Here is a 21,134-nt window from a genome sequence, read left to right as displayed (position 1 = left end):
ACAGCGCATAGATATATCTATATATATATAGCAAGACATTCGCTCTCACGCAGGATTAAAGGTGTTGTTCTCTGCAGGAAGCAGCGTGTTTACCTCACAGACACTGCAGCGTGTTTTTATGTCAGTGCAGCCTAAGTGCTGCTCTTGTGCCTTTCAAATCCTCAGATGTAAACTTCAGGCGGCAGCAAGGCATAACACAGCGTGTTTGACACTGACTGAATGAATAACGCCTGTGTTTGACACCGAGGTGGAGAGGGAGGAGGAGGAGGAGGGTGGAATAAGGATCTGATTAATATTTTCTTCTTTATCAGGGAAGCAACATCAACAAAATACACTGAGTCCACTAAAGCAGAGAGCTTTTGTATCTTCTGGAAATAAGTTGGCAAAGGTCGCCGGCAGCAGAAAGCATGTCTGCTCGTCTTGGTGTCCTTGGGCAAGACGCTGAACTTGTTGTGGAGGAAGGAGTTCACTGAACGCAAATACTATTCTGGCAAACTTCCAATTCAAATTCTCTTCCAATATTCTTACATTTAAGTCAAGACAAACTCTGAAATCCACAAGTTGCAGTGTTGGATAACCGCAAGAAGTTTATAAACAGCTGATGGGTGTAGAGGTCAGGACCTTTATGATCATTATTTCATTCTGCCTGGTGGAGATACTGTAACAACATAACAAACTCTAGCTCTTTGAAGTGTAACTTTTATAATGCAAAAGCTTTCTAACCAGAAGTTAAAATTCTGGCAAAATGTTCATTGTACAAAAAGTGCAACTTGCAGTGACCTGATGGTGGCGCTGTAGTTGTCAATGTGGCATCTCTGAGTGCATTTCTAATCTTTGTGTATCTTTTGTGTTCTTGCAGGGCAGGAAGTGAGCAGTTTGGTCAGCTAGTGGCAGCGCTTTGGAGGCAAACACACACACACACACACACAAACACACACACACACACACACACACACACACACACACACACCGGTGAAATCAAGATCAGGCAAGTGACGTAAGTTTTGGCCTTTGGTTTTTGCAGTGAAAAGAGGCAGATTTGAGTCAAGAGGCAGCAAATACGATGCGTTTTATTGACATGTGCTGCCATTTCGTGTGAAACAATTATAATAGACCATAAAAATTAATTTACAATAAATAGAAACAGTACAGAATATAAACAGGAATCTATTTAACATTATTTACATGACGTGTACATTTGCGATTTGCAAGTGTCGGGGATCCTTAAGTCAATGGTTTGTTTAGCCAACAGTGTAGTGGAACAGAATTCTGACTGTTTGTTGAGGTAAAACAGTTGAAGTTCCCGAGCCGGGAATAATGTGAGCATTTGGAATAGCCTGTTAAAAATGTCAGTGCTTTAAATGGAGATTTGTAAAAGTGACGTTATGAAGCGTTTTATGTCCTCTAAGGATTTCACAATGTTTTTCACAGCTTTCTTTGGGGGCGTTTGCACTTGGTCATTTAAATGCTTCAAGTATCCTGAGCCAAATGCATTGAACACTCTGTGTGATACACCGTCAGGATGAAACTCAGGTACTGAGGATTAAATGACCAAATGTAAACAGGGTCTTTGTCTTGGTTTGGCATTCATACACTGCCTGTGTGGTTAGTAGTCTTTCAACAATAATACGTAGATTAAATAATACAGTACAGTGAAATTCAGCGTAAAAATTCTTTACAAAATGTTACACAGCTTACAAAGTGTGAAAATATTGTATTTTTCCCCGTTATAAAAAATGTCACCTTGAACAAGGTAAGTGAAGTTGTACTGCTTCACATGCCATGAAACAGGAACGAACAGAACAATTTGTTGGTGGTTCTTCTTTTTTGCTTAAGTTGCCATTGTTAGTCCTGTGGTTTTCATTTTGTGAATGGCAGAGGTCAAAGGTGAACTGCTGCGATGACACAATAGGAGAGTTTTTTCTTTCTTCAAGCTTTGGCATCAGATTTGCTGCTGATGTCCTCAGCTTGAGTGTGAGGAAGCAGAGGCTTCCTGCTGTATCACTGTACACTGCTGTTTCCACTAGACTGTTGTGACAGATAGGAAGGCATTATGGACTTTGGAGCCCTCAGGGACTCTGGCCCCATGGCTCATGAGCTCCTGGATGGTCATCCAGTTATCCAGGATCTTTTTGTTTCGTTTCTTCATCATCTTTTTGTGGCTGAGCTCCAGGATATTGATCTCCTTCTTGCCCTCAGCTCCGCTGGCCGGTCCCTCCCTCAGACATTCCAGGCGGCTTTTCTGCATGAACTCCCTCCTCTTCCTCTGCTCCCTGGCGCGCGCCAAGTGCTGCTTCCTCTCCTCTTTGCTCCAGTAACGGCCCATCTTCATCTCGCTCATGGCATCGTCATCTGTGGTCATGCCTCCACTCCTCTCCTCTCTGATCCTCAGGGCCCGCTCCCTCAGGATGCGATCGCGAGCGGGCCTCCGAGCCACGTAGCGTGTGCCGTCAGCTCGAACTTTGACCTTCCACTCCAGTCTGGGTTCCCCGGGACGACCGTTGCGGTGTGCTGAGTCTCTGCAGACACTCAAGAGACTCAGCTGGCTCTGGGAATACTCCAGGGACGAATGCTGCTGGAGCAGCTGCATGTAGCTCTGCAACACACAGAAGGAGAACATCATCAGCACAGAGCCCAGTTTATAAGGAGTAAAGTGGTGCTGCGGTGCATTTACCAAGGAATTATTCCCTTCTTATTTAGCCAATGATCCTCAACCAGTTCAAGGCACCTTGTGAAGTTATTTGGTAAACAAACACTTATTTCAGTGCTTCTACGGCTGAGCTGCTTGACCTCAGATGACCTTTATCAAACCAAACACGAACAAAATGACACTACTTTTTATTATTTGAAGAATGTAGCCAACTTGACCCACGTGTGGAATCTGTGTGTCACCAACCATACATGTCTGTCGCTGAGTGTTACCTACCTGAATTTGCCTGGACGCCCCCTGGCCTTGATGGGGGGCTGTTTGGTAAGGAGAGGCGTAGGGGAGGCCCCTCCTAGCGTCTCTGCTCCGCCCTTTTCTCTCCCACCTCTCATCATCTGCGGGCAGGGCGGGGTCCGACTCAGAGCGGGAGGGGTTGCTCTGGTCCGGACTGCTGGAAATGACGGGGCCGGGGTCCGGTCTGCTGCGGCTGGGCGTCCCCTGGGGCTTGGGGATGGGGATGGGGATGGAGGGCGCGGAGGAGGCCAGTCTGAGGTTTTTCTGGTTGGTGATGCTGATGTGTCGGTGCAGAGAGTGGTCAGGAGATCTTTCCATCCCCAGTGGCGTTGACCTGGCACTCTCTGCTGTGTTGTAGGCACTGGAACTGTCCTTTTCTCGAACCTTGTCGCTGTCTGACCTCTCTGGGTGTTCGTGGATATCGGCCAGCCTGCCGTGCCGCTTGTGCCCGTCTTTAGGGCTTCGTCCTGGGGAGGTAGCCGGCTGAGAGTCGTCCAGCTGGTGGGACTGGCGGAGCTGATGGGCCTGCATGATGCTCTGGCACTCCAGTTCGATGCTGTGCAGCTCCTCGTTCAGCATCCTCAACTCCTGCTCCACTCCTCCCTCTCCGCCGATGCTGATGTCATCTTCGTCCCCTCCCGCCTGCTCTGTGAGGCTACACTCTATGCTGTGTCGGATGGAGTACACACCGCACTCGCCTCCATTTCGGATTTGACACTTGAGCTCTAGCAGTTGCTGGAAGCGATTCTCTAGACCCAGAATCCCACCGCCACCATTGCGAATTACTAATTTCCCTTCACGGCTTTTCCCTTTGGCCAACGCCGGAGCGCCCTGGGTGTCCTGTGGCGTGACGGCCCCGGGCCTCCTGTCACCCTGGGTGTGGGGATGCTCCGCCCGCCAGCGATCCCTCAGGCAATGTGCAGGGCTCCTTCTGTGGACTCTGGCCAGCAGAGGTTGTTGATCTGGACTCTCTGTGCTGCGCCCGAACCCACTGTCTTTGTCTATATTGTTGGAGGAACAGGTGGCAGTGTCTGTGCTCATCTCCTCTTCAGCTTGATGCTGCCGAAAGAGGAAAGACACCAGAGTTAGTATTCCATGAATTCTTTTCAATGACCTGTAAGAGCTTCTTGTGTTTGTGTGTCATGCTATTTATTTCTTCTTCCGTGCTCTTCATAATGGGGTAACATGTTATATTGTAGATGGGAGAACAACAAGATTTATAATAGGCTGCTGTGCACTTAGGTAGACGCCTGCCTGTCAACCTCACTTCTCTGCATTTACCCCCGTATCCTCTTCTGTCTCTCTTCTCGTCCTCCTCTCCTCCATCTTTCCATGCCTTTGCTGCCTATTAAGTGTGCATTTCTGTCACCGCTTTGATTTCTCGCTTCTCTCTCACACCCTTACCTCATCCCCCCCGCTGAAACTCTGTTCCCTCCGCTTCCTCCTCTCCTCCAGGAGCTCCATCTTTAGTTCCTCCACGAGCTCCTGCTGCTCCTCGTCCAACCACACCTCCTCCTCCAGCTGAAATCACAACATTCAGTCAGAGATCTGTCTCTATGGGTTTCTGTGTGTGTGTGTGTGTGTGTGTGTGTGTGTGTGTGTGTGTGTGTGTGTGTGTGTGTGTGTGTGTGTGTATAATCCAGACAATCACACTGTCAGTCAGACAGAAACGAAATGGCACTTAGGGAGGCGAGAGCTGTTACTTGACATGACGCAGGCTGTCAAGATACGTTGGAAAACATGGGTGTGTACACACACACTTACCTGCATCTCTGGCCGAGTCACCAGCAGTATGATACTTTTGGTATCTTCACTTGACAACAGGGCAACAGCTTTCTGTCTGTCTTCCACTTCACAGCCATTAATCTGTGCATGAAACACAAAAACAGTCGTGTTTCATCATCAGCTTCATGTTACCTGTCACAGTTTGCATGTTTTTATTTGTGAAAAATAGCAGTAAAGACAATGCACACCTTCCTTGTTTACATACTAGCTGCCTCTTTAACACTTAATATGTCTGTGTCTCCCCACAGGAAAGACCTGAGCAGGCAGCGCGCTTGGTAAGGGGAGTCAATTGCGAGTGTGTAAGTCGGCCCTCACGAGAGTCCACGCTCACCACACATCCAGACACACAATTAACTGTTCTCTGACAGGTGGCGTTCATCTTTCCTCGCTAGAGTAATGGCCCTGTCACGGGGAGATAATAGGGCCAGGAGTACAGCAGGCTCTCCTCCCCCAATCACTCACTCTATTGCAAAACAGATACACACCCGAGTGAGAGAATGAGGGCAGGGAGGGGACCCTGTATACAATGAATACGGAGAGAGACAAAGCTGACATGTGTTTTCTTTCAATTTCTGAAACAAGTATCTTTGTATTTTACTGCCATTGAGAGTAAAGTCAATTTAAATTAAATTCAGGTGAATTTAATTTTAAATTTCTAATTGTCATGCAACACCGGTGAGTATTGGTACTGCCCTGAAATAGAGTCAACAATATACACTTATTTACTTACACAACCGCCATGTTGTACTAGTATTCATAAGTGTCAGATTGAACAGAATTTTAAGATTTAAAAGCACCCATGAGAAGATAAAATCTACTTTTCAGCTGACTCAGTTCCGAATGCCGACTGCCTGTCTTCACACCAGGGGGAAAGACAATTGAAGGTGATGAGGAGGGCAAACAACCATAAACAGAATTGAAATAATATCATTTAAACAGCTACTACTACTACAGATACACATGGAATACCCAAAGAGACACACAAAACAGGAGGTCACACTGTATTTTGGGTTCTGCTTCATAAGCCCCTGCTCTTCCCAGTGGCTCACGTTTAAGACGTGGCACGGTCTCCACAAGGTTCCTGGTTTGAGTCTTCGTGTGTTTTGCATTACTTTCAAAGGGCCGATCAGAGCAAGAGCCGAGAGACAAGCACACAGAGACGATGAGTTCCCAACACTTCTGTGGCTCAATTGGTTGAGAAGTGGTGCGGTGTCCACAAGGTTCCTGGTTCAACACCAGGCTAAGCACAGAACTTAGATCACCCCTCTGTATGTACAACTGTGTCTGTGTGTGCATGTGGTGGATGCACAGGGTGTGTGGTGGGACTGTGCTCACACCGGGGGTGGTCCCCCGACAGTTGGGGAGATGGAAGGAGTGGGTTATGAAACCAAACAAGACCTCCTGTTTTGCATATCACATTCTGTTTTACCTGTCTGTTGCTGCTTAAATGTCACTTTTCTGTTTCCCCTAGTGAAGACTTGTAAAGGCACAGAACAGAGTCAGCTGAAAAGTAGACTATCATCTCATCTGTGTTTTTAAACCTTTCAATTTTGTCCAATCTTACACTTATTAATACTAGTAAAGAATGAAGGTTGTGTCTGGTGTCACGGCCTCAGTTTCATGGCTTGAGTTCCAGCACTTTTCAAACTAAATTTTAATTTTGGCCAGGCAGAACCTCCATGCAGTACTAGTGTAAGTTTGTTCAAAATATACATTTTGGTGAAACAACACAAGTGTAACCATGTAGACTGTAATGGGATGCCTTTATATTTGTCCTGAAGCTATTTGGTAGAGAGAAATGGTCCTAATATCTCCTCACTGGAAGTCTTATCAGTAGCCGCAGGAAATATTTGGTGGAGGTTATCGCAGTTATTGCTGCTACAAGGTTATCAAATAAAAGGTTTCCAGACTTTTACGAGTCTGGACTGAATGATTGATGAATATGTTCAATAAACAATTTGAGAAGTCTGTTATTGTCAAAACAAGCAGGAGTTTTAACACTCAGCCATTCTCGCCTGCAGCAATCTTTGAAAAACACTTTTTTTTAAGGATCTCTACATGTGTAATGCTTTCTATCATTAGAGCCAGAAAAGGATTGGTTTCCCCATGATTAGACAGAGAGCTTTCGCAATGATGTAGTGCCGGGTATAACTGCGACTAAGGACCTTTAATTTCCCCAGTGAAGTACAGCGATTAAATATGCATATGCTTGCCTGGACCGGAGACGCAAGCAGACAGCATGAATGTCTTACAAGCACTTTGGAGAACATGTCTGTGTCTGTGTATGTATAATTCTCACACAATCAAAGGAGGAAAGTGAGTCATATTGATTGATAGTTGGAGCATTTCTTTGGAGAGATCTTTGGAGAACATTACTTTAGGAAGCTGGATGGTGTTCTCTGGTTCCATAAGGGTCCATTCTGCAGATAGGTGACGTGAAAAGGTGTCAACTGGATGGATCTGCCTACCTGTAAGATGCGATCTCCCTCTTTAATGCGGCCATCCCGTGCTGCTATACTGTTAGGCTCCACCTGTACAGAAGAACAGAAATCATTCATATCTGTAGACTGCAGGTCAAAGTCAGTCTCATTTAAAGCTGAGGTGTCATAAGCCTTTCCAGTCACAGGAGACACAAGGCAATATGAGAGAGAAACTCATACAGCAGGGGGGAAAGTAAAGGCAGTCAGTCAAAAATGTCTATTTCTAGCCGAATAGAAACAACATCATACTACATACTACATCTCTTATCTTCTACTGTGCATCCAAGTGAGTCTGCATGGGAGCTACAACAACACAACAAGGCCTCAAGAATCATTTCATAGACTTTGTTGTTGTTGCACTGAAGATCAATAGAGATTGTGAGATGGAGGAAAAACAGGTGGATAAAAAATGTTCCCAAAGTTGCACAAACAGCATGCATAAATGCATTTTAATGAGGCACATTTGCATCTTTATCCTCTTATCAAACATACCAAAAATAGATGACTTCTTTACTGACTGCTTCCGTTCAGCAGGTATTGTCAATTTTATTTTGACATTCCATATTTTTCCAGCGGTTCAAGATGAAAAGCAGGTAAAGTTTATAGTTTAAACAGATGTTATTGTTAAAGCTGACTGTGCCGCGTGTCTTGGTAATCTTCTGCCATTTAAAACCTTATGGCGGCGTTGTAATCCTCGCGGCAGCCGTTACTGTTCACACCCCCACATTTGTGTTCGTAATGGGATTGGAGCTGCACCTGCAGTCAAGAATCTTAATACGGTTTGCAGTGCTTAAAGCCTTCATCGCCCGTAACTCCTTTGAGTTCCAAGCATATTTGTGCTCATAATTCAATTCAAAGAACGTAGTGCAGTACAAACTGTAATCTTGAGCAGAATCTACTGTAAATACCTGAAGTCCATCATTCAGCCTCACAGAATGATGCAGGCGTTAGTCTTTAAATATGATTCATTTGTTCGATAATGACTTCAGAACTAAGAGAACGTGGAACAGGTGTAATTCATCATCAGCTATAATCATTGAAGAATGTCTGTGTAACACGTTCCCAACATGTCTGTGGTGTTTGGAGGGGGTCGATTGGAGTGTGTGTTATTTAATACTCTGAGGGAAGAGTAGGTTGTTGCACGGGGCTAATTAAAACCTTCAATTAAAACACACTAAAAGAGGGAGGGGGTGGGGGAAGAGGAGGAGGAGGAGGAGGAGAGATGAGCGGCAGGACGGGAATCACATTTCAAGCCGGCGTTCTCTCCGCAGCTGTGCGTGGCTCATTCACACTCCTTAATAGTTGAACTCACTCTCGGCTCTGGAATTGCGGCCAGGGGGAAGTCAAGTGGGATCTCTTGTCAATTTGTAATTACTTCCTGCTTGAAAAGACAAGGATCACCGGCCATCCAAGTTTGATCTCACACTCACCTCGTCTCTGTCTGACCTCATCTGGCAGCGTTTGTTTATACTCCAGCGTTTCTCAGCCCTTGTCTGATCTAATAACAACACAGTTACCACCAAGTCCTATAAAGTTATGATCCAGGTGCAGTTTGGTGTCGTTACCTGGCTGACATAGATGCCGTTGTCCTCCTCGTCGTCGGTCCTGTAGCACAGAGTCAGGCCCAGCTTCTCCTGGCTGTTTTGCCTGCACAGCTCCACCTCCTGTTTCAAACAAAACAAAGACAAACGTTCACCCAAAGCTAAAAGCTAAAATCTGAGTCTGAGACTTTGTTCTACTGCTTTACAGTTGGACCTTGAGTGATAACTAAGGAGAGGAAATCTCTCTCTCTCTCTCTCTCTCTCTCTCTCTCTCTCTCTCTCTCTCTCTCTCTCTCTCTCTCTCTCTCTCTCTCTCTCTCTCTCTCTCTCTCTCTCTCTCTCTCTCTCTCTCTCTCTCTCTCTCTCTCTCTCTCTCTCTCTCTCTCTCTCTCTCTCTCTCTCTCTCTCTCTCTCTAGCACACACACAGACTGAGGAAATATTAATCTGTTCCTCAGTGGTCCCATAGAATCTTGGTCTCCTTCACAGCTGCTCCAACTTCACCCGGAATGAGAGTTTAAACTGCAGCAGGCACCACACACAAACACAACACACACACACACACACACACACACACACACACACACACACACACACACACACACACACACACACACACACACACACAGAAGACATAAGAAAAACATAAACACTAAAACATAACAACTAAAATGAAATATTGAAACACAAACACGCAGCATCAACACGAGTCCCTGTACATCAATGAAAGCAAAGTCTACAGTATGAAGCTGAACCCAGCATGGGGCGACATTCAGGGGGCAGGGCTTTGAAGGCACGTTTCGCCTCCCATAGGAAATTTCCGTACATTTAGCGCCACTCGCCGCTGCCGCCGCGGTTTGATCTCTGCTGTGTGTGGAGGTAATCGCACAGAGATAAAGCCAGAGGTGATCTTCATTAACCCCACGCTGCCAAACTCATTTCGCCACTGTGAAGTGGAAGAAAGCGGGGTAAACTGGGGGCGAGGGTGGGGGTGTTGTTGGTGTTAGTGAGGGGGGGGGGGGGTTGCAAGGATTAAGCCCCCCCCCACCACCGACACCAACCCCTTATTTTGTCATGGGAAAACATGATAGCAGAGACTGACAGGGGAAGTAATTAATTTTTGTGGCATTTAACCCCCTGTGTAGACAACACTGACCTTCAAAGGTTGGGGGTTTCCAAAGAGTTTACTATAGTGCAACACCATGATCTCAACACACACACACACACACACACACACATACAGAGCCTGAAATACCAGCTGCATACAGTGTGGCTCACAACGCATCGCTTAAACACACGAGGAATGACAAACATCACATTTACCACATGTTACTGAAGAAGATGAGAAACTAAGACATATTGACAATAGACGTGTTCTGTCCTTTAGCACATTAACCGTCTGCTGGTGAAATTTCAGTTTAATAATCACTTTGCGATGGCTTTCCATGTGCCAGCGAGCTTGATGTTTATTGCTTATTGTTTCCACACTGCAGATGATGACGTTCTCCTATTAGTTTGGGTCAATTGCGACAAAATTGCACACGTAAGATGCAAAAAAAAATGTTAATTAGGGTGTGTTTCTGATTTATGTCATGAGTTATGAAATCTATTTTGTGCCCCACATGGACAAACAGTTTGAATGGAAGCCAAAGCTGTCAGCCAGTGATGTTCCTGGGAGCGATGGCGGCCCTATTCTCTGCTTCACCCGAGAGGAAAGCCATTCATGTTTCAGTTAGATACACATGGATGAACAAAGGTAAGTGAGGATGCCCACGTGTGTGTGTGCGCAAGCGAATGTGTGTGTAACGCCGACCTTGTTACGTTGCTACCGCCACTGCAGACATGCGCGCACCCAAACACTCAGGAGACTCATTCATCCAGATGAGGCTAGGTAGGCCACAGCTGGCAGCGGAGGAATCCTAATGACCCAGAATGCAGTTCACTGAACCAGGAAGTGCCTATTAAACCGGGGAAGACGACTGACAGCAGACGAGCGTCACCCATCACTGTCACCCAGAATGACCTCAGTCTGCTGTCAGACTTGTGTAATGCGTCTATTTCGATTCCTGAGACTTGTGGGTGCACACCACTGCCTGCATGACACTGACTGACACACACACACACACACACACACACACACACACACACACACACACACACACACACACACACACACACACACACACACACACACACACACGCGAATCTCAGAAAAGCCCATTTATTAACAGGGCCAGTGGAGCAGCTCACTAACTGATAAATGAATATGTAACCGGATGTTGCTAAAACTGTATAAATACTATAAATTCGACAGATTTGGTCACATAAAGTCCATCCCTCCATCAACAATACAAGAGTATCCAATGCAGAGTCACAGGGTCTTGGAATCTTTGAAAATGAAATATATTCAGCTATAGAAATGACAAAATTCTGTTATTGTTTTACTTGTGATTTCTATTTATCAACCCCGAACCTGAAAACTAAAATTTGAATATTCTGTGTGTGATTGTGTGTGTGTGTGTGTGTGTGTGTGTGTGTGTGTGTGTGTGTGTGTGTGTGTGTGTGTGTGTGTGTGTGTGTGTGTGTGTGTGTGCGCGTGCATTCTTTTAACCACAGAACATGTTCAAAATTTTCTAATCAGCTTGAAGAGGTGCTGTGAAAAGACGCATAAGTGATGCTGAAGGACGACGTCAAAAAACAACACACAATGGAGACCTGGAGCTGCCAGTGCCTGAAACATGCCGGTCTCTGGAGTGGACGGTTTTGGTATAGAGTGTGGCCTTGCGTCTTAAACCCAGGGACGTCGCTTCACTCTGCACAACAATGTGAAGACTGGATGCTCCTTTCACTGGGGGCGACTTGTTTTCATGTATTCTCTCGGCAGGCCATTTTCCTGTATTGTTTTGGGACTTGAGCGCGCCGTACATCAGCCTAGCCTTGGATTATTCGCCTGTATATTACTGACACGGCCGTGACCTTGTGTCCCATTGCATCGCTGAGGGGGCGGGGGATGGAGCTGGTGCACTCTGGTCACAGTTTGGAAGCCATAAAAATGCATTTTCTCTAAACAAGCACTGTGCTGTGTCCATCCTGGGTTGATCCGGGATTGTCCCTAGTTGATTTCCCTTTGGACAACTGAATATTGGTCGACTGAAGTCTACCTGCCAGCGTTCATAAAAAGGAACAAGCTGTTTGCCCACAATACATAGAGCCTACAATACTGAATGATCTCCAAAATATGAAAATTATTATAATGTAAGATATTCTATAAGCTAGAGTCCAACGTTGAAAAATGCTCATCACCCAAGGAGCAGGAGTGTCTCTGGTAAGTATGATTTGAGGTTTCTGAACTACAAACTGGGGAGGGTCATCGAATACATTAGGATTCATCCTATGCCAACCACAAAAAACGCTATATATTAAAATGCAGAAATCATTTCATAGGTTTCTGAGATACCTACAAAAATGGGAGATTGTGTCCCGACTGTGTTGCTAGACGAATCCAGTTCCAGTGGCCAGTTTTTTTTTTGCCAGTTTCACGAGGTTGTAGAAACAGCTTGCCCCTGAGCCAAAGTGTTGGACAGACAGATGGATGGACAGATGGACGGACTGACGACAGGCTGTCCGAGTGACTAACATCATCATCCCAATGCTGATGGCGATAGAAAGAGATGGACCCACGGCGGTGTGAGCACAGCACCCAAACGTAACGGAGATAAGTGCAAAACCTCACCTCGTACTCGTATTCCTCCGTCCTCTCTGCCTCTGCTGGCGTGTTGGACAGGTACTCCGGACATTCGTAAAACTCGTGTTCCATGGTATGGATGGAATGACAGCTAATAAGAGACAAGAACAAGTGGACGGATGAGCATAGTTGCCTTTATGTTCTTGTTAACTGAATATGTTTCAGTGTAGACAGTTTTAGACAACGACTATTGGCCCATAAACGCTACGACCTCTGCAAAATGTCACTGTGATAACTAGACCTCCATAATCGCCGACCAGGGAGCGGCTGATTTGTGGTTTTATAGGACAAACTGATTTCATTTGCTGCGGAGCAAAACCCTATAAATAGCCACAGGGTGGAGGCGGCAGCAGAATGCCCGCTCCATTAGCCCATTGGCTTTTAATCACCCCGCAAAAGTTCCCATTAAAGAAAATGGATTTAGCTCACAGAAGCAAATATTGCAGGCGTGTTTGGCACGGTGTGATGATGGCACAGGCTGGAGGCTAGGATGCAACGACGTAATCCCTACCAAACGAGACTAGAATATCATCACAACATCTCAGTCACTTCTCACCTGTCAGACAAAAGGAAGGGACAGATGTCGGGCACTGGCGGGGTGGCGGGCCGAAGTTTGGCCAACGCCATGATGTGTTCGAAGGTGATGTCCGTCTGCGTGCACACGTCCACCACGCACGCCTCCTGCGGCGCGCCTGTATGGCCGCGTGCCACAGCAGCTGCGGCCGCCCCCGCGGGTGTCCTGCGGAGCACTTGGACGACGATGGGGTCTCGCCTGATGGCCTCCACCACCGCCCCCTCATGGTCGACCTTGGAGAAGTCACGCCCGTTCACCTGGGAGAGAGAGACGAGAGGGAGACGCCGGTAAATACGCTGCATGTCAGAGGGCGACCGTGATGTCCCACCTCCATATCCAGGTTCCCTCATTATAAAGGAGACACTCGTCGGCATAAAGACTTTACGTATTCAAGACCACTGTGGCTCTTTGTGTTAATTTTATCCAGGAGAGAATCTGAGAGTTGGACCTGCTCTTTTCAGTAACAAGCTGTTTCACATTGACACATGGGAGCTTTGCACGTCACCACCACGTCTCCTCAGCACTAAAACTCTCCCACTGAAGCAACCACCAGTTAAGTACTTTTATAAAGGGCACTTTGGCAGTAATTCCTGATGCGGGGGGGCACATTACACATTCTATTCCTTTTCTACAGAGAGTACACTTTCCCAGCAGGTTCAGACGTTTTAACTGCGGACCAACTAATCATAAATGTAACCTTTCGCCTTGCTGCTACCAAATTTATAGCGCGTTAAATGTGCTGGATTGTAGCTTTTGCTCAAAACTATCCAAAGCACATTTTAACAAGCTCATTGTATTGAACGCGTATTCTTTTCCAAATCAAAGGCAATCGAACGCAAATGCATTATTTACACCGCATTCCTAAAAAGCACTATTAAACCCATTAAGTGAAGAATAATAATACTGATTAAGGCAATGGATGCGGGGGCGTGGGGGGAATGAAGGAGGCAGCAGGAGCCTCATGGGGGAGTGAATCTTTACTGAGCATATATAACATAGAGACATACAGCGTTTACTATCGACTCCAGCAGTGACCTAATGTGAGAAGCACCAGGGAGTTACAGTGGGGTGGCAATCTGTGAGAAATCATTTCAACGTTATATGTCATTGGAAAACACCAAATATCACCAAATATCACCAAAAATGATACCTGTCGGTCTGTGAAAATGCCGTGCCACCAGACACACTTCACTGACAGCTGTCAGGTAAAGTTTTCGTCAACGTGAACGCGCACGCGCGCACGCACTCACTCACGCGCGCGCACGCACTCACGCACACACACACACACACACACACACACACACACACACACACACACACACACACACACACACACACACACACACACACACACACACACACACACACACACACACACACACACACACACACACACACACATACATATGCATTTAGTCCATCTCTGGCACCCTGACACCTAGTTTAACCCAATTACAAGTCCTGGCTGTGCCAAAGCTGTCGACTTCATTTACAATCATTGCATTGATTTTTGGGTGTCACGAGTGTCACAGAGGTCGTCAACGGCCCCAAAACGTAAAATGACTCGTGCTCACTGCTGCCATCATTGCTCCCTTCCTATTTAGGATTATACTAAGTGTAAGAGACCTAATTAGTCTCATTTCTAATAAACTAAAGGTCAACTAAACCAGGACCAGTGCAGTAGAGTCCATAAGTCAGAAGGAACAGGAAGCTGCATCATCAGTAATGGGGCACAAACACATAGATTTGTAAACTGCAGTAAAACATTATAGCACTAATTATACTACAATACTTGCTAGAATAAAAAGTGTCCATTACACAAAAGTTTGTCTCAAGGACGTCCTGTCACCCCTTATGTGTGTGTGTGTGTGTGTGTGTATGTGTCACCACGGCCCATTTGTCTTCAGGTGATGCTGGGCTCTGTTAGCAAACCCACACATATGTTTGGACATTGTTACGAGGAAATGAAGAGCTACAGCAACTTTGTCCGCAAATCAGCACATCAGCCCATCAGCACACACACTTGCTACAGCACTAACGACGCCAATTACCCGATGACAGCAGCGACCCGGCGACCTTTCCGTTCATGCGGCTGACACGCTGACACACATTTCTCCTCTAACTTCTGAACTAATCTCTGGTTTAAAAAAAAAAAAAAAAAGACAAAGTGGAGAAAGTTCCATAACATTTACAAGTTGTAATGAGAACCAGATGGAGGCATTAATCTCCAATCAGAGGGAGTGCTCTGGAAGGCAGGAAGTGATAGCAACGACACACCTGGCAGCGCGTTTACCTGCTGTTGTTCCGCCATTCTGCCTGCCTGTTGATGAGCTAACTGGGGGCTGATTAATAGCCAGCAGATGTGACAAGGCCTGGAGATAATGGCTCAGAACGAGCTAGCGTGTGTGTGTCTGTGTGTGTTTATGTGCACGTTCCTGTGCGCTGCGCGTTTGTACAGTGCATCATATACACCGATTTCACAACATAGCAGGGATCATTAAATCATCAAGGAGAAGATGAAGAGTTAGGCGAGGAGTTTACTGCTTCATAACAAAAAGGGATTCTCCACTCTCGGTTCCCATATGTAAACTTCACGCTCCGTAGCCGTTACAAGATCCTACAGAGGACTGATTGCTTTGTTTTTATTGAATTTGTAATGCATTTTTAATTTCATACAATCATTTATGCACATTTCACATCAATAAATTCAATAATCCAAACTGTCACCATATTTTCCTTTACTGCGTCTTCTAGCGTTGCTGTATTATTGCTCACTTTGCCCAAGGGCTCGTGGTTCCATTTTGTCATATAGCGCAATCTTCCGTTATGTGTGTTGGTATGACGACGAGTATGATATATAAGTGTGAGTACTTTGGACATAAAAGTAGAGCCGCGGCTTCCGTCTATATCAAATTGTAATTCCATTTTGATTACAACTCCTCCCTTTCTCATTACACCTCAACTGTGCTCCTGTGACCGAGCTGATAGAGACACAATATCAGCTCATTACATCATCGGGTATCAGCCGCAGACGCTCGCCCAGCTCACTAACAATAGTCGGGGTGCATGCTGGTCCGTGGGGACGCGTGTAATGAACCAACAAGCCCGCCAAGTCTTCATATACCTTTCAAGTTAAAGGTTACCAGTGCCAATAAAATGGTTCCCAGCAGCCCTGAACCAAACCTGGCTGTCCAAACACACCTTCCTAAAGGTCAAGGTTCACTGTCAAAGCCTTTTTTTTAGGGACGACTGAAAATAGTGAGCGTGTGTGTGTTAAACGCTTAAGACTTTGATATTTTATCGTGCAAATACAGCCAACAGTGAGTCTCAGTTCGCAGGGTTTAGCGTTCACTTGGACATTTTCGCCAGCAATTACACACACTAGTGACCATGCGGGGTTACCGGGCAGGCCACGGCGGTGACATGTGTGGGCCCGGGGGTCATACGTATCACCGGGAAAGGCGGGTGAGTGACAGGCCGGAGCCTTTGGACGCGCTCACGAGAGGGAAACATGTCAAACCCCTGAATGTATTAGGTTTGATCTTGCAGGCCGCCAGGATTGCTACATGTTTTTGCCTCTTTCAGATGCAAACAGCAGAGATAAAGACAGAGCGGAGATAAGCGCAAGTGTGAACGCACATGTCTGTTTGTGTGTGTGTGTGTGTGTGTGTGTGTGTGTGTGTGTGCGTGCGTGTGTGTGTGTGTGTGTGCGTGCGTGCGTGCGTGCGTGCGTGCGTGCGTGCGTGCGTGCGTGCGTGCGTGCGTGCGTGCGTGCGTGCATGTGTGTTCATGCGCCGGCGTCTTTACACATGTGTTTGCTGCGTGGAGATAAGAGCATGATGGAAACCACTCAACCTTGCGGCTCAATCTGACAGATACGGTGTCATTTTGAGCAAATGGAAGGAAACACACGCACACACACACACACCTTAAACATGCATTACGTCAGCCCTAACAGACTTAAAACAGCACTACAATGCAGTTGTTTGCATTGACCATGTTTGCCTGCTCGCTCAGTGTATCTCACACTGAAAAGGCGTACAATAGAGCACAGAACAATAGGCTGCACGGGAGGGAACACACACCCCCCCACACTCTATTCAACACACACCCATCTGCCTCGGAGGAGATACAGCACTCAACACCGCTCGCTTTTCACCGCAATCCCCGAGACAATGCTTCCTGTGAACTTCACTTCGATACTCGCCGAATTGTTTTCACATTCATGGAAATTGACATATTGTGATGAAGGGGCCGCGCTCAGGTGGCGTGCTATGATAATCTGCCAGATCTCATTTCTCCTCCTCCTCAGCGGCACGGAGATGATTCAGTGGGGCCGCTCTCGGGCGCCGAGGGCCCCGGTGTCATAAATGTCTCATTTCAATAATAAAAGTGTGTGACATGCGGTGTCACCTAACGCAGTGGAGGCAAACATGATGACGGTTTCATAAATTTGAGTGGCAGGCGGTGCAACTGGTGGGCCGTGCTCGGTCAGCTGAATCACATTGACCCCTCCCCCCCTCCCCCCGGCGTGCAGCTGGGGTGAGAATAGGAGGCCGCCGCTGATGCATGTGTGACATATATTAAATATGGGTGGCGGGGGGTGATGATAAAAGTGGTGTGAAATAGATGTGTGTGAAAAGTGAGTGAGGGTCCTCTTCTGATGCACCTGGGGTTAGTTTTGCTCTACAGACGTCTTTGTGTGCAAAAACTCCATTCGCTTCTGCTCTCTTGCTGCGGCACCGCTGTGCACCCAGAGTGAAAACGGAATCTCGTAGGTATTCAGAGGATTGTACTTGTTGACGTGTGCAGTCAATGGAATATTGCACGTGCCATTCTTTTACAAGTGGACAATTTTGTGCCATTCTTCATCCCTTTGTAGCCCCAACTCGCTTTCATGATGATTTCTACACATTTGACACTCTCGACTCACAAAGAGCTGTGATTATTCCCTTTCAACTTGCCGTACAATTACACCCCAATTCTCACAGGCAGGCAATAATGCTCGCAAATGACACACAACTTAGAACAACTCTGGACTCTGCACCCGCCGCCACTATGGCTGTGTGTTTGACCACAGACACCACAGCCTCGCAAAGCACTGGACGCCAACAGGATCAGCAAGGGCACCTTCGCTCGCTCTCGGACGCTTTTGACAGAAGCCGTTTAGCTGCAGGAAAGCTCGTATTGTTCTACGCTCGCCCGTATCGGCTTCCGTTGCCCCGGTGCCATAAAAACAGATGAACTTCTGTGACAGGGACACATCATTCTCTGCCATTATATCAATTTGATGGAGGATGCCTCGACTTTCCCTCTGAAAAGATTGCCTCTCTGTCCTTTTGACGCAACCTTGTTATTTATCTTCCCTCAGAGACCGAAAAAAAGATCATAAGAGAGGAGAAAAGCGTCGCTGCAAAGTGCAAAAGGAAATTGTGTCTCTGTCTCTGAGTCAAACTCTCCCGTTTTGACCTCATCCGGTCACACTCAACACGCTATTCTCTAAATCTTTAACGTTTAACTAAAAAGAAGAAGTGCAGGAGGTAATACTGAAGATTCATTTCTCTGTTTTCCGCTGCTTTTGCAGTCCGGCCTATTTCCAATCAGCAACTCTTCACTGTGCATTGCGATGCGATGCTCTGCTGTTTTCCATTTCTGTATCGCACCAATTAATCAAAGTGACAAGGTATTTAATGAGAGGCAATTAGAGTGTTAACCAAAATGCAAATCAGACAGGAAGAGAGAGAGAGAAGAAGAGTGTGTGTGTGTGTGTGTGTGTGTGTGTGTGTGTGTGTGTGTGCGCGTAGCGTGCCCATGTCTGTGTGTGGTAGCTGTGGTGGATAAGTGTGTGTATGTGTTGTGTGCATGCAAGTGTGTGATAAGCCGTGGCAACAGTTCAAGGAGATTCTGCTTCCTACAGCGGGAAGCTCGGCGCTACTTTTGGACTCAAACAGGCTTCGCTCGTCCCGTCTGTGTTCACACACGAGCCTCGACCTCAGATTACATCGCCGGACACACATCTGAGCGGGTTTACATGTTGTTACGAGCGTCCTTCACAGGTTTTTTCGGCATGATTCGGGCTCCTGTAAAAAAAACAACCAATTAGTTCTGCATGAGGAGGATCTCACGACAACATGAAGCGCGGATTACACAGCCGCCGTCTGGAGGGACGTTAAGTACCTCGCTCAGGTCGATCTCCTCTACTTCGCACGCTATCTGCCCGCAGGAGATTAGACCATTCTCACTCAGGATCTGCTCTCGGCAGCTTTTGGATTCAGACAGGTGGGTCGAAAGTTCACTTTAGCGTAGGCGAGTTGTGAGCTAAGTGTTTTCTGAGTGATTGCGATTGAAAACCAGGGCTTCCAACACACCTTTCAGTGACACGGGCTTCAAGTATTGCACTGACATTGGGGTGTGTTGACTTCAATTGAGCGGCCTGAACCCTCACCTCCTCATAAACTGGTAAAAGGAAGAGATTGCATTAATTACATATTACATCTGTCTGGCAGGTCATGTTTGCGGTCCTGTCGGGTCGTTTAAAAACCTTAAATCCAAAAACTCAAAAATGACTCTTTAACCCATCGATCTTTGGTGCAAAGTTGATTTGCGGGCGAAGGAAGAACTAAGAAGTTTACGGCTTAGCTCCATCATGCAGCTATTGATAAGGTCATTTAAAGTAGAACCAAAACTCTTCAACCATGATGGGGGGAAAAAAGAGATAGAAACTGAATTTGGATCATCACCAACTATCTAATACAGATGTGATAGAGAGGACGTGCAGGTGTCACTGCCAGCATGCTGATTTAGAGCGTTGTGCAGGTGCAGGTGAGCTCTCTGTGTTCAAACTCACATCCTACATTCTCACTCGCTTCTTTTCCAACTCTGACTTCTCATAGTTCAGTCTCCACGCAAATTCAGGCGTGTCCGCGTTTGAAGTTGCCTCTCGTAGTCAAAACACACGCTGCGCCGGTCTACGGAGGCTTCGGTCGGCGGAAGTATTTCTCTCTTTCTCCGCTTGCTGAATGTTGATGCGCTCTACAAAGACCCATCTCCCTCTGCTTGTCTGACTAATCTTGATTTCTATTGTTTGCGTTTTTGGATGACTGCAGCGTGTGTCTGTTTCTTCTTTGCCTCATGGATCTTTGATCTCCTCTGCTCCTCGCGACGCTTTTTGTTTTTCTTCTCTTCCAGTGTCTTGTCTGTCTCTTTCCATCAACTTAATTCTATTTCTCAAAAGCACCACTAAAGCACTCACATGTAAGTAAAGTACATCTGTAAAAGCCAATAAATTCTACAGAGCTCTGTGTTCCTACCTACAGCGTCTATTTTGTGTGCGTCTCTGGGGTTTTCTGCTCTCGCGCTCTCCCGTCTCCATCTTTCCCCACCCCGAGTGTAACAACACAGCGGCAGGAGCAGGCACGCCCGACATCAGAGGCTGTTGACTTGTGACTGTCATCCCAAGCAGCCATTTCTGATGTAAGTGGGGGAAATCAAAGGTTAACATCTGTCAGCGAGCGCATTAAGAACCACCTCATTTCCTGCTCTTTGTACCACTTCCATATGCAAGGCAGGACTCCTTTCAATTAAGCCTCATGAATACAGATACTTTCCCCTGCGAGAGCATCGGAATGAAACAAGATCCGTCTTGAATCTTGGATGGTGCTTTTCGGATTCACAATATGAGCTTTTGCTTTTTCCTGAGACACTCAGACCCCCTGCTGCGTCGTACAATACACACAAATCACCAGGAAAACAGCCAAGTACGCTATTGAGATAAAACCTCAAGGCAGAAGTCAAGAGGTTTCCGTCACGCTGCCTGGTTTAACCCACAATCTTATTTAACATCTACAGCAGCTTGACGGTTTCCTTCATTTCCTATCACCAGATGACAAATTCGCTCAGCCTGGCGGTCTCATACATCACGGCATGGCCAATGTGTCTGTGTTTAACTAATGGGCTCCATATTCCTCAACCAGCCACGGGTGGCACGGGTTATGACAAACTGCATCAACAAGACATTCATTACCCTCAACATCCTAGCAACCAAATCACAATTACGCCGATCTGCGAGTG

The 21,134-nt window shown here is 46.5% G+C and overlaps 1 protein-coding gene across 2 annotated transcripts in view; it reads right to left on the bottom strand.

Moving 5' to 3' along the window:
• Nucleotides 1-1,068: 1,068 nt before the first annotated feature.
• pdzrn4 (PDZ domain containing ring finger 4) overlaps nt 1,069-21,134 on the bottom strand; it is a 47,867-nt gene continuing 27,801 nt past the window's right edge. For both annotated transcript variants that reach the window (XM_076153014.1, XM_076153022.1), the window contains 8 exons: nt 13,047-13,321; nt 12,479-12,581; nt 8,772-8,870; nt 7,195-7,257; nt 4,706-4,807; nt 4,346-4,462; nt 2,927-4,000; nt 1,069-2,596 (listed from right to left, as the gene is read on the bottom strand). In XM_076153014.1, coding sequence (XP_076009129.1) covers nt 2,024-2,596; nt 2,927-4,000; nt 4,346-4,462; nt 4,706-4,807; nt 7,195-7,257; nt 8,772-8,870; nt 12,479-12,581; nt 13,047-13,321 — 2,406 coding nt within the window. In that variant the 3' untranslated portion in view covers nt 1,069-2,023. The remainder of the gene's footprint in view (nt 2,597-2,926; nt 4,001-4,345; nt 4,463-4,705; nt 4,808-7,194; nt 7,258-8,771; nt 8,871-12,478; nt 12,582-13,046; nt 13,322-21,134) is intronic.

This window comes from Genypterus blacodes, unplaced genomic scaffold (assembly GCF_046128005.1).
Source record: "Genypterus blacodes isolate CSIRO-AG114 ecotype Tasmania unplaced genomic scaffold, CSIRO-AGI_Gbla_v1 ptg000007l_1, whole genome shotgun sequence".
In the NCBI taxonomy this organism is placed as follows: domain Eukaryota; kingdom Metazoa; phylum Chordata; class Actinopteri; order Ophidiiformes; family Ophidiidae; genus Genypterus; species Genypterus blacodes.
Note: the sequence above shows the minus strand (reverse complement) of the source record. Positions and strands in the feature narration are given on the sequence as shown.